The 13,170-nt window shown below is 43.2% G+C and overlaps 2 protein-coding genes across 9 annotated transcripts in view; one reads left to right on the forward strand and one right to left on the reverse strand.

Moving 5' to 3' along the window:
* The window catches only part of syne1b (spectrin repeat containing, nuclear envelope 1b), a 71,682-nt gene extending 62,402 nt beyond the window's left edge, over nt 1-9,280 (forward strand). For 4 of the 8 annotated variants that reach the window (XM_053434907.1, XM_053434911.1, XM_053434909.1 and 1 more), the window contains 14 exons: nt 104-286; nt 498-635; nt 893-1,084; nt 1,186-1,513; nt 1,883-1,951; nt 2,669-2,796; nt 2,949-3,075; nt 3,478-3,689; nt 3,869-4,069; nt 4,190-4,318; nt 4,754-4,966; nt 5,139-5,231; nt 6,148-6,206; nt 8,233-9,280. In XM_053434907.1, coding sequence (XP_053290882.1) covers nt 104-286; nt 498-635; nt 893-1,084; nt 1,186-1,513; nt 1,883-1,951; nt 2,669-2,796; nt 2,949-3,075; nt 3,478-3,689; nt 3,869-4,069; nt 4,190-4,318; nt 4,754-4,966; nt 5,139-5,231; nt 6,148-6,206; nt 8,233-8,476 — 2,316 coding nt within the window. In that variant the 3' untranslated portion in view covers nt 8,477-9,280. The remainder of the gene's footprint in view (nt 1-103; nt 287-497; nt 636-892; nt 1,085-1,185; nt 1,514-1,882; nt 1,952-2,668; nt 2,797-2,948; nt 3,076-3,477; nt 3,690-3,868; nt 4,070-4,189; nt 4,319-4,753; nt 4,967-5,138; nt 5,232-6,147; nt 6,207-8,232) is intronic. The other 4 variants (XM_053434910.1, XM_053434914.1, XM_053434912.1 and 1 more) reach the window with 3 other exon arrangements.
* A 161-nt stretch (nt 9,281-9,441) lies between these two features.
* Nucleotides 9,442-13,138, reverse strand: ccdc170 (coiled-coil domain containing 170). Its single transcript, XM_053434915.1, is given in 8 exon segments — nt 9,442-9,708; nt 9,807-10,010; nt 10,245-10,487; nt 10,721-10,894; nt 10,979-11,179; nt 11,857-12,147; nt 12,635-12,811; nt 12,977-13,138. Coding segments are annotated over 8 exon segments (1,719 nt in total).
* Nucleotides 13,139-13,170: the final 32 nt, after the last annotated feature.

Consider the following 13,170-nt stretch of genomic DNA (forward strand, 5'->3'; position numbering starts at 1 on the left):
CAACATACTTGACCAAAAAAACATGAAAAACTTGGAGTGCAAATTATGTTTTCCTGACGTAGAATGGTGCTGCTACATTTATAGAAACCTTGTGTTTCCACAGGCCTTCCAGAGGCAGGTCCACGAAAGCCTGACCCAGCTGGAGTTAATCAATAAGCAATATCGCCGCCTGGCCAGAGAAAACCGCACTGACTCCTCTTGTCGTCTGAGGGAAATGGCCAACGATGCCAATCAGCGATGGGACAATCTGCAGAAGAGGGTATCCTCTATCCTCCGAAGGCTCAAGGTACTTTACCATGCACTTGCAATAACAATATAATAGTATTAGCATCAATTATCGTTCGTTATACCTGTTTATCTGCATGTTAATTAATGATGAATGAAGCCACAGAGAAAGCATTGCTGAGGTTAATGGATCGAAGACACACGATGTTTATCTCTGCACACTGTTCAGTGAAGGTCACGCTAACAACAGCTTCTCTGTTCCGTTCTTGTAGCACTTTATCAGTCAGAGAGAGGAGTTCGAGACGGCCAGAGACAGCATCTTGGTGTGGCTGACAGAGATGGACCTGCAGCTGACCAACATCGAACACTTCTCTGAGTGTGACATTCAGGCCAAGATCAAACAACTCAGGGTACGTCTGTCGCCATTGTCTCAGACCGTACTCTTACAGTCTCGTCTTGTATCTGTTTCTAGATCAGCTGAAGTATTGTGAAGAGCAGCTACACTGACATTACGTTCAATGATATTGCTCAAGGCCTACTGAAAAACATAAATAATTATATCAGGAATTCAAATTCTAGAAAGGCTCTGCATTTAGAAAATAAGACTCAGTCTACTCAATCTATGAACACGTCTGTATGTGTTTATCTTCTGTCTCTGGTCCCACAGTCGTTCCAGCAGGAGATTTCTTTGACAACAGCCAAGATTGAGCAGATCTTCCACCAGGGAGAAACTCTGATAGAGAAGAGCGAGCCTCTGGATGCCGCTGTCATAGAGGAGGAGCTGGAGGAGCTGCAGCGCTACTGTCAGGAAGTGTTTGGACGAGTGGAGCGCTACTACAAAAAACTCATCCGTCTTCCTGTAAGATCTGAGAATAAGCAAAGATCAAATTTTGTATTACTCTATATGTTCACTATCTTTTGTGGCTTGATTCCATTCCTCAAACTTTTTTTTTGTTATAGCTTGTAGACGATGATACAGAAGTGTCATTCTCGGACCGTGAGCTCGATCTGGACGAGCCTGGTGATCTGTCCAGCCTGCCGTGGAGTGAACGTTTCGGGGATGGCTTCCTGTCACCTCTGCCTTCCTCCGGCCGCTCCGCCTCCCTGGCGGCCCAGCTGCGGACCGAGCGCTCTGGCAGGGACACTCCGGCCAGCGTGGACTCCATCCCCCTGGAGTGGGACCATGACTATGACCTGAGTCGCGGGCTGGAGAGCGCTAGCAGGGCCCTGAGAGAGCAGCAGAGTGAGGAGGGAGAATTCATCCAGCGCCCCGCCTCAGCCATGTCAGGTTAGTTTCCAAACAAACATATACAAAGTATTCATGTTACAATTTCAGATAATTAATCACCTTTTGTAATAATGTCAAGAAATACTTGTGAAAATAGTTTCTGGGATACAAAAGCAGTGAATGCTACAGTAAGGTTTATTTTAATGAAGTTCAAATGCCTGAGTCCAACTGAAATGTACAAGAGCAGGACACTGAAAGCCAACTCACAACAACATTAATGTTTTTGGGTTATAATACAACATAATAATACATAGGGACAAGTTTTCTTTTGTGGTGGTGCATTAAACAACTGTTGATTGTCAAAGCTAATGAGTTCAAACAGTTTAATGCCCACTGCTGAATGTGTGTACTGTACAATGTTTCTTCCAGATGTAGTGATCCCAGAGAGCCCTGAGGCCTATGTTAAACTAACAGAAAAAACACTGAGGTCCTCCACTGGTAGGCAACGGCAGAACCCCAGCATGCTACAAGTGTTTGGGGCCAGAATTAACAGTCAATAACTTTGAGTGACACAACACTTATAGTCTAGCCTTGGACTTTAATTTGTGTTTATTTCCACTCTTGTTCACACTTTGGAAACACACTGGTCTCACTTTCTAACACCAGGGGATAGGATCAATTCCATTTTTCCTTTCTTCAATTCTGTGGTTCTGCCGATTCAGCAGAACCGAAATGGAATTCAGCCTAGCCCTTATTTCTAACTGGCTTTCTTACTTTCGTTTTGACTTGCAGTGTGCTGTGTAGCTAACCTCTTTGGATTTTCTGGATGTGCATTTTGTGTGACAGAAAAGCATGTTGTTTTATCGTCACTGTGAACAAGTCTGAACTTCTTGCTGAAGGGATTGCAGATTTGTTTCAAAATAGATTTTTTTCACCGTCTCCGTTCACACAGAGACATATTACCGTTAAGAGAAATGCTTTTGAACGCTGTAACGCAAATTTAAGGATGAAGCTCCTGACGCAAGCAGGAAAGGAGAGCAGAGCAATGAGGCTTTTCTGTTGCAGAGCAGAAGGTCACTTGTTGCTCTCTCTGTCTGATTTCTCTGTCTGAACGGGGTCTTACTTCTTCTTGGGTCGAGTATATTTCACGTGACCATTTTGGTTGAATGTTTTGTCACATTTTGCAAAGATGACCAGATGTTGTTGTGTCTCCAGGGGAAGTTGCCTCTTCTGACTCCCACATTCACCCTCTGGACGTCGGGCGTTTCCTGCAGCAGCAAACGGAGAGCAGCCGCAGCCGCACTCCAACCAGCACGGAGCTGGATGCCTCGTACTTGGGATACGTATGTGTCACACTATCAGATAGAGGAAGACTTTAGGCACCAGTTCATATAATCATTTCTAAAATCATAAATTTAGTACATTTATTTAGTGCAGTTTTTGCTGCTTCTACTATGCCAAATAATTCCTGTTACCTATCACTTCCATTCTGTAGATGCGGCTGCTGGGTGAGTGCCGTGGCAGTATTGACACAGTGAAGAGGATGGGCAACGAGCTGAAGGAGGAGGAAGAAGCGGTGTCTGGACTGGCAGATCCCAGTAGCTCAGAGTCCCAGACATCAGGTAATGATGATCATTTTGGGGGGGAAAAGGTAAATTTGAGATTTATCTAAATCTGTTGAAAACTACTGTGGGTTTCTTCAGGAGAGATCAAACTACTGCAGTTTTTTGAAAGCAGGAGGAACGGGGCCAGTGAACAAATGAGAGAATTTGTAGGCCCTTTAGAAATCTGTTCAGAATCAGAATCAGAAGTATTTTATTGCCAAGTAGGTTTACACCTACAAGGAATTTGCTCTGGTAATTGGTGCATACAATGAACATGGAAACATAAAAACGCAATAACATAAAAAACGCAATAAATACAACATACATAGGATGTTGGGATCATGTCCAATTAACAAGTATATGAATTTGAGTCTCTTATTCATTTCTTTTATTCAAAACAATGGAAATTCTACTCCCTAGGTGTGATTGAACGCTGGGAGCTCCTGCAGGCTCAGAGCCTCAGCAAGGAGATGCGCACAAAGCAGAGCCAGCAGCAGTGGCAGCAGCTGAACTCAGACCTGAACAAAATCTGGACCTGGCTCGGGGAGACGGAGGATGAGCTTGAGCAGCAGCGGAGGCTGGACCTCAGCACCGACATCCAGACGATTGAGCTGCGCATCAGAAAGCTCAAGGTTTAATAGTTGTTCCTAAACCATCTCACTATTCTGTGTTTATTATTATTCTCAATTTACAAACTTGATCCCGTCAATCAGCTTAGATGTCTTTAACATTTGAAACCTAGTCTTTCTATATGGCCTCCTTGTATTGTCTGTAAAGTAAGATCGTGTTTCTCTTTGTTACTCTTCAACAGGAGCTGCAGAAGGCCTATGATAAGCGCAAGGCTATCGTGATGTCCATCAACCTGTGCAGTGCTGAGTTCTTGCAGCCAGACAACGAGGAGTCCAGAGAGCTGCAGGCCAAACTGAAAGATATGAACAACCACTGGGACAAACTGGGCAGCTCATTGGAGGAGTGGAGGTCTTCGCTACAGGAAGCGCTCATGCAGTGTCAGGTAAGTGCTGCATGCTATCTCAACACAGCTTGTTCAATGAATCTTGTTTGGACGAAGCGATCCATCTGTATATATGAAATTCCCTGTACTGAGTTGAATCTCTACGTTCCTGATCAACAGGACTTCCATGAGATGAGCCACGGCCTGCTGCTGTGGCTGGAGAACATCGACCGCCGGAGGAACGAGGTGGTTCCCATCGACCCCATCCAGGACAGTGACACCCTCCATGAGCATCACAAAACACTGACGGTACCTTATTGATTACATCAGTATGTTTAGTAACAAGATTAGAGTGGAACGAGATTAAATTTAAATTAGATTAAGATCAGACACAGACGTTTGTTATAAATACATATTGCTTGTAGAAGGAGAGTTTTCTGAGTAGTATTAGTGCGGGGCTGTACTGAGATTTTGGGTTACATATAAGCACCCTGTGACTTATTATCTCATACCTGCAGAATCTTGTATTTTCCATCTCCCTCAGATGAATATAATTAAAATATCTCCTTGGATATAGGTTATCTCCTTAAATTTTGTAAATATTACAAGTTGTTCCAATCAGAGCTGTAAATGGAAAAATATATTATATGTAATTTCCTTTTTTACAGACATCTATTTAAAGGATAGCAGCACAGTCTGTTTCTGTTGCTTCAATTATTATTGAATGTCTGTTTTCCCACACAGCAAATCCGCCAGGAGCTACTGGACTCTCAGCTGAAAGTCGCCTCGCTACAAGACATGTCCCTCCAGTTGCTGGTCAACTCTCAGGGCAGCGACTGCCTGGAGGCCAAGGAGAAGGTCCATGTTATTGGGAACCGACTCAAACTGCTGCTCAAAGAAGTAACCAGGGACCTGAGAGAGCTGGCCAGGATTCTGGACATCACAAGTAGCCAACAGGTAGAGCTTCTCCCAGTGTATACCTGTCCAGGGTTCACTTTTTACAGTTGTAGTGGAAGCACAGGACTCTAGGCTAAGGTTTTGACTTGCCTACCACTGCCTTATATCAAATTCTTCTCTCACTCTCTCACTCCCACATCTCTATCTTTTTGCAAACATTTCCTTTTGCCAGGATCTGTCCTCTTGGTCCTCTGCTGATGAGTTGGACACATCCGGTTCCCTCAGTCCCGTGTCAGGACGCAGCACACCCAGCCATCGACGATCGGTAACGTTTGCACCCACCTGTCCGTGCTGCTCTATGAGAAGCCAGCTGTTTGGTAACCCCTCTGGGACACCACACATAGTAACTTGTGCCCTGAATGCCCCCACTGAGGCCCGTTTCACCCCTGTCATCCCAAGACCTCTCCTCACTCTTCTCTACACCTCTACTTCCTGCTTTACAATCACACCCCTTGAATTCTGAGCTTCTCCAATCCTTTTACTCTCACTCTTGCATGTCTTCTTTTCCCAGAGCAAATCCTGCTAGAAAAACTGGGAGTTCCTTTCTCTATCTTTTTGTCATTTGTTCCTTCTTCTTCTTGGTAAAGACTAACCAAGTGATCACTTTTTCTTTTTCCACTATTTTCAAACTATAACTATCCTACGAATATCTCCTTCCAATTGACTTTCCTCTAATTTCCTCTCACTCTAATATTTTTTTTATCCTCGTAGTGTTATCCCCAGAACACTGGCTATAAGAAAATTACAAAAGACAAATTGAAAGTGTCATTTTTATGATGTAGTAAGCGTGATATTATATTTGTTTTATATTGTAAGCTACAGGAATAAGATATATTTCTACTGTAGTGCTGAGTCATTATTCATTTAAAGATCAGTCCAAATAAGCATGTTGCTGCTTATACTATGTGTATGTTTCTGAATATCACTGTTATCAAAGACCCATGCATAGCATTGCATTATCTGTAGCTTCCTATTGCAGTCTCTCTGTTGCACTCTCAAGCCAAAGCCAGAGTCCCTCTTATCACAGGGTTACAAAATCGATCACCTTCACGTCTGATTTTGTTGCTGCCCTTCTTTCATTCTTGGGGGATTTCATCGGTAGCTTTGTCTTGATTTGCCTGGACTGAAACATACTTTCTTTCTTTTACCCCCTCCCCCCCCCCCCTGTTCATTGCAAACAGCAACGGGGCAAAAGTAGTCTGTCACAGCCTGGACCCTCTGTGAGCAGTCCACACCACAGGTACCTTTCTGTTGGTTTCTAGCACACCCAGAAGATAATGGAACTCATGCGCCCATGATGCACTTGGAGGCTGACTCACGATTTCTGATCATCCCCAAGTCTTAAACCGACAGCTCAGTTTAAAAGAGCTAAAAAAAAATATATCGTGAAATTCCGATTCAAATGCATGTGCCGGATTAGCAGCTCATGATCTTGAATTCCATCATCTTCTGTAAGTCTAGACACTGTGTGTAGGTTAGGTGATGAGGTGAGTGGCAGCCCACACATCCTTGATAACAGTTTCACAAGGAATGGTGCAAGGCCTCCTCTCCGCCAATGTCCTCGGCTGCTTGATAACGCTAACCAGAGGGCACTTCTTACGTCTTCCACAAATATTCTTCTACGTCTAACTATCCCTCGCTATTACTGAGCGCACACACACGCCTTTCCCTCTCAAATGGCCAAGCCAGGAAATGTCTGCAATGAACAATGCAAAGGCTGCAGTTTCTCTCACTCTCTCTCTCTCTCTCTCTTTCTCTTTCTCTTGTATCAAACATTTCTTCTTCTTCCTCCTCCTCCTCTTCTTCTGATGCTGTTGCTGCTATCACACTGACTCTCCACCATCTCCCCCTCCCCTCAATGTCTCATCTGTGAGTCTTGCCTCTCAGGTCTCCATTTTGTGAAGTGGTCAAGGGGCACTTCAGCAAAACTCAAAGAACATCACCATCATGAATATCCATGCATTCCTCAACTCACAGATCACATTAGTTACATCCGAGAATTTCGCTGCAGACCCATTCTCTCCATATTAAAATACATACCTGAATTGTTATTAGAGTCGTAAGTAAACATGCTTTTATAATTATTCACTTTTACTGACAACGTCCTCTAACCTTTGAGAATATCTGAGGGTGATGGTGAAAATAAACGATGCAAATAAAGACTTTGACATTTTGGGAAACACGTTCAATTGTTTTTCTCGCTGGGATTTTCCTTCGAAGAGCCTGGAAACAGTCTTTAGGGCAAAGCTACGCTAATCATCTCCTGGGTGTAGCTCATAGACTGTATGTACGATATGACCGCTCCCCAGAAGTGAAGCCAAAGAGTCGGGATCACCCCCTGGTGGCTGACTGCAGAAGGGGTCCTCCATGTTAGCCGATGGGACATGGACCAAACTAGAAAATATGTCAAATAACATTTTATATAGATAATAAAAACTCTGATGGTTGTAAATAGTTCTATTCAGTGTGGGGAAGTGGAGACGTGTTTATCTGTACATGTAGTCGATGATCAGAACAGTACCAGTCATCCTCATCTAACCCTCAGCAAGAAAGCAAATGTGCATCTTTCCCAAACTGTTCATTAACGCAAAAAGCTAAACTACTCTGTTAAAGAAGCTCTTTCTAATGGCTATGCTCTTCTTATCTCGGCATGCTTTGCATTTTTCAACAGGACACAAACTTTCAAAGAGACCTTTTTAAGAAAAAAGAGAGATCTGAATATCAGCTAGTACTTGCAAGCATGCCTGTCCATCTTTACACACTCTGCAAAGGAATGCAAGCTCACATGATAAACACATTTGTTTAGTGCAGAATGCCTTGTTAACTGTTCTCGTGACTGTCTTTGTGGTCGTGTTTATCCACCCAGTCTCAGTCAGCATGCGGATCACAACGTCAGACATTGTTCCAGCCTCGCTTTGAACCATGTTGACTGTGTCTGTGAACGCAGCATGGTGCTTCCAACCAAAGCACTCCCATGCAGTTCCCCTGTTGCTGACCTGAGACCTTATTTGGATTGAAAACTGGTCGAAACATGGTGAACAGTGAAGTTTGTGGTGACAGGGTTATAAGATTAGGATGCAGTTACAGTTAAGTTTATTCAATCAGACTAATTTATTAGGCTTTTCTCAGGATAGCTTTCCCAGTTACAGTTATGAAACCAGGGATTCGGATGAGAAAGCAGATTCTCGTTTGATCCTGCAGATCGATGTGCGTAACTAAACCTGAGTCTGTGCTGCGTTTGTGAATGCGTGTTTGTGTGCGACCAGGTCTCGCAGCGGCGCTGGATCCGCTTCCTTCCCTTCTGATTCGGAGACGCCGGCGGCTCGTAGGTCACGGTATCTGTGGCGCATCCTCCGGGTGGCGTTGCCTTTTCAGCTCCTCCTGCTCCTGCTAGTGGTCGTTGCCTTCCTGCTGCCAATGTCCGAGGAGGACTACTGCACGCAGTCCAACAACTTTGCTCATTCCTTCTACCCGATGCTCAGCTACAGGAACGGACCACCTCCAGTGTAGGCTCCCTGTGAGGGCTTTTCCATTCCAGTATTCTGCCACAAGTATGAGGTGGAACACGCTGATGTTCCTGAAGAGCAAAGACTGATCTTGATCATTGTCACTGTAGAAGAACATCTGACCTCTACAGTTAATATCTCTGTGTGTAGCACATAGGATCAAACATCTCAATGCCATCCTCTGTGTAATGCTCTGTTTATTAAGCAGCATCTTCGCTGAGGAGACGGTCTTTCCCACAGTGGACATTGTGGACATTGTGGACAGTGATGTAAACAAGTATTTCTCGGAAGGAAAACTGTCAGTGGATAGCACCAAAGTTAATTGCTGGAAAATAGCCTGTGAATTTGCTTGTGAGTGAAAAGTTTGTAAAATAATACAATAACGATGACATTTATTATATCTCACATTGCAATTATTTTTTTACTCGTTGGCATGCAGTTCTGATCGTTGTTTTGATCAACTCACATCCGTCTTTGTGTCGAATCCATTTTTAACTTGATTTACACCGTTGTGAGATTCCTTTAAGCCAAGATGTGTGTTTTAATATCGAAGTCCGACACAACACTGTTACGTTAGTCATCCGTGGTCTTTATACATTTGACTGTTGTTATTTTTTAAAGATACAAAATTTTAAGATTGAGAATTATGACATATAGATGGACTGTATATTTTGTATGACCGTCAGTTCAGTATAAAATGTATAACAGTCCAAGATTATTTAACATGTAAATAACGGTGAAAAATGAACATGAGAAATGTATGTATATGCGACCATGAAAAACAATGAATGCCAAATCCTTATTTTGATATTTGTCTTTTTATTCTTTTTTTCATTGCTGGTATTTTTTCAGTGAATCATATTTTCTTCCCAAAACGCAGACAGGTAAACGTGGTTTCATAGAGATAATCTCATTTTGTATAAGGTCTATTTTAATGTCCACAATAGCTTGAAGTAAACTGTAGGCTTCTTAAAGGGGAACTGTGTCTTCTGGATGAGCGGACCTGGAAGTAGAATCCAAGGAGGAGCTGTCATGAAGATCCTGGTTTGGGCAGAGATGAGGCCTCCGGTGAGTGGGACATTGCCACGGCGTATTAACACGGTGATAGAGGTGGTGATAGTGATGATGAGTGTGAAGAAGGGTCTCCAGGGATTTGATGATTTGATGATTTGGGAGAGGCGGGGCCGTGGCATCCAAACTGAGCATCTGAGAAACTACCATGCGGAAATCCAGCAACTGAAACATGCACAAAAATTTAAAAATGCACGGCCAATTTAAAAAGAGAGAAGCTCCGTGGTTATTAACAAAACCTTTCATATGCATCTCTCCCTTACCTCCCTCTCTCTGTCAGACAGCTGGGCCAGGCTCTGTCTGAGGGAGCCGAGTTGCTGCTCGTCCTCCTGGGTCTTTTTCTCGTGGCTCTGAAGCTCCGAGCTCACGGAACCCAGCTTCTTCTCCACCTTGGCCTTCACCTCCGCCAGCCGCTCCATCCTCTTCTTCTGCTCCTGCATGGTCTCACTCTGTTCCATGACTTTCAACTTGCCGTGTCAGACAGAGGTGTTGAGTGAAACAACTTTTATTCAATTCATTTGTCAAGGAGACAAAGTTGGTTTGATGCTCTTGAATAATATTATACTTAAAATATACGTGGGTGATTTGCTTTTACAAAATGTGTGCACAGTTACAAAGTACGATCTTTAAACCTCAACAAAACAAATACACCAAATATTATGAGATGAAAATGCCTCTGGCCGAACCCTCGTCCCCTCTACCTTGAGCTCGTTAGTGTGGGAGAGCTGGGCTTTGAGTTCAGTGTTGCTCTGCTTGGTGGCCCTCAGGTCGCTCTGGAGACGCTCTAGTTTTTTTTGCAGCCTCCTGCTTTCCAGATGGGCGTCGTCTCGCTGCACAGCCAGTGCCGAGCGACACATCCTCTCCTCCTCCTGCTCCGACACCTTCTTCCTCAGGAGCTGGATGTGGAGTCCTTTGCTCTCCAGTTGGTCCTTCTGGGATTTTAACTGGAAAGGTTTAAACACAAGCGCGTTACTGGCCATGCAATAGATGATATGTAGCTTTTAGAGGTGAACTAATAAACACAGATAAAATGTGGTTTCTTTATGATCCAGTTGTACACTTCAGTTAGGGTTAGTTTAAGCCTAGGGGTCAGGCTTAAATTGGTTTTTTAAAACCACCTCTATTGACTTGTTATTGCTCTCCAGATGCCACAGGTGACAGTGTGTGTGTTGGTTACCTTTCGCTGTAAACTGTAAGTGAGACTTTTGCTCTCCACCAGAGCACTCCCTTCTTTTTTGACAAGTTGCTCTGCTCGTGACAGGATGAGTTTTAGCCTCATGTCAAAGCCCAGATCCAGAGCGATGCTGTCAACCATCAATGTCTCTGACAGCTGCTCCAGGAACTGCTCATACTGAAACAACAAAACAAGGACATATGACATAGGACTAAGAACTGTAATGAATAGTCACATTTACTGTTTATGTCATTAACTCACTTGCTGTTGGCCGTGTCGCAGCCCGTCACGATGCATATCTGCCGTCAGCAGCTCAGTCTCCAGACCCTGCAGTCTCTCTCGCAGGTCCTGGACCTGCTGCTCTGCAAGCTGCGCCCTCTGCAGCGCACTGTGCTGGAGCGCCGTCTGCTCCTTCAGCTCCTCTGAGGCTTGACACAGCCTGTTCTCCATCTCAGACATCATCTGCACAACAGACGCAAGGATGCTCATGTTTAGTTTAGAATAGAAGCATCTCTTTGAGAGGAGATGGAGGATTTAAAGCGAAGATACATTGTAGTGGAAAGTGACTACATACATTTCCTTGAGTATTGTACTCAACTGGAGTATTTTGATTTCACGCAGCTTTAAAGCTTTAATTCAGTTTAAGTTGTTTCATTCATAATTTTGCAGATTACCATTAAAAACTAGCTAACAAAAAATAATATATACAAAGTTTGGTTATAGGGTAAATTGAACACTAAATTATATAAATGACTAAAACTAACAACAACTGCAACTGGCTATAATGAAGCACTGCTTATTTGTCAATGTACCAGAAATGATAACACTAGCAGGGCCTATTTTGCTATACAAATCATTTATACTTAAAACACAGTTTTCATAAAAACGTTTTACTTAATTTGGATTTACAGGGTTAGCCATGTGTATGCTGAAAACATAAAATAATAAAACTTAAAATAATCACTGCTAAAATACAAGTCTATGGGAAGAGTCCAAGTTTGAAGGAGAATCCTCCAAATGTAGAGTTGTGAACTTAAAAAAAGCCATAAGTTGTCATCTATAAGTAGTTTATTTAGTCTTTAAAAATATAACTCTTCTTGTGTGATGTGATGTGATCGAGATCCCCACTGATCCCTCACCTCATCCAGTGACTGTGAAACATCTTTCGCTGTGGGCATGATGATGTTTTCAGACTTAGCCTGCAGCTGACCTGCCACCTTTCTCAGGAACGTCTGCAGTTTGTCTCCAGCTGCCCGAGTCTCTCGTTGACTCGACTGGAGCTTCCTCTCCAGCTCCTCCACCTGCTTCTCCAGACAGTTGGACTCTCGCCTCGCTGCTTCAATCACCCTCTTGCCGGCATCGAACCTCTCCATCAGGGTTTCTCTATCCATCTCAACGCTCCTCCTTCCCACCTCCAGGCCATCCAACTCCTGAAAGAGACAAAAAAACACAAACACAACAATGTCAATGGTAAACTGTCCTGGTGAAGTTTTATTAAGTTTATTTTTTACTAGGAGATATGGTTTTAACAACCAGGGGGGAGTCTACATCCTGAAAAACATAGGCACTGAGTATTATTATTGGTCTTGAGTATTAGTATTTTATAATACTTATATACGTACACTAAATTAATTACATTTGACTACTTCTAAACAATAAAAAAAGACAAATAATAAATGTACCCACCATTATTCTATTCATTATGTGAAGTTAATGGAGAAACAGTTTTACTCCTTTTGTGTTAAGAAATGAAACTTATGGGGGGGAAAAAACAAGAACAGTTGAATTAATACAAATCAAAAATCAAAAACATTTCAAAGACTTTTATTTTGGGCTTTTCCTTCATCTTCTTGTGTGTGTATGGTAAACTAGCCGATCTGTGAAATGAAGTTCTGGGACTCTTTGTTGTGTAAGTACCACTTTGAGTGAGTCGAGTGCCGCTGCACTGCTCGTGGCCTTCTTCCTCTCTCGGTCGAGCTCTGCCACCAGCCTCAGCACCGTCTCTCTGCTGGCTCGACACTCCACCTCCGAGGAGCGAACACTCTCCTCCAGCACGGCAACTCTCATCCTCAGCCTCGCCCTCTCATTAGACTGCTGGAAAACAGCAAAGAACGACATTTAGGAGTTATTACAAAATCCGTATCAAGTACTTTTTCACATGATTTCAATAATAAGAAGTTTTCAGCACATGGAGCACTTTGTTTCTCATTGATATCTTCCATGCAGAGAGGTGACATTCATTTATTTTCTTCAACATACCTCATCAGAGTTTTCCATAACTCCAAAAGTTAGGTGTGTTGCAGGGGAAGGTGACAAACAGTTGTCCCTTGAGTTAGTGTTTTAGAAGTCTCCTGGCAACTCCAAACACAGGCTATACCGTGCTCCGCCAGAGGGGGTGCTGTAGTTGAGGACCTCTGACATTTGAAGACTTGACTCATTTTATTTAAGAATAA

Source organism: Pleuronectes platessa, chromosome 11, assembly GCF_947347685.1.
Source record: "Pleuronectes platessa chromosome 11, fPlePla1.1, whole genome shotgun sequence".
NCBI lineage: Eukaryota > Metazoa > Chordata > Actinopteri > Pleuronectiformes > Pleuronectidae > Pleuronectes > Pleuronectes platessa.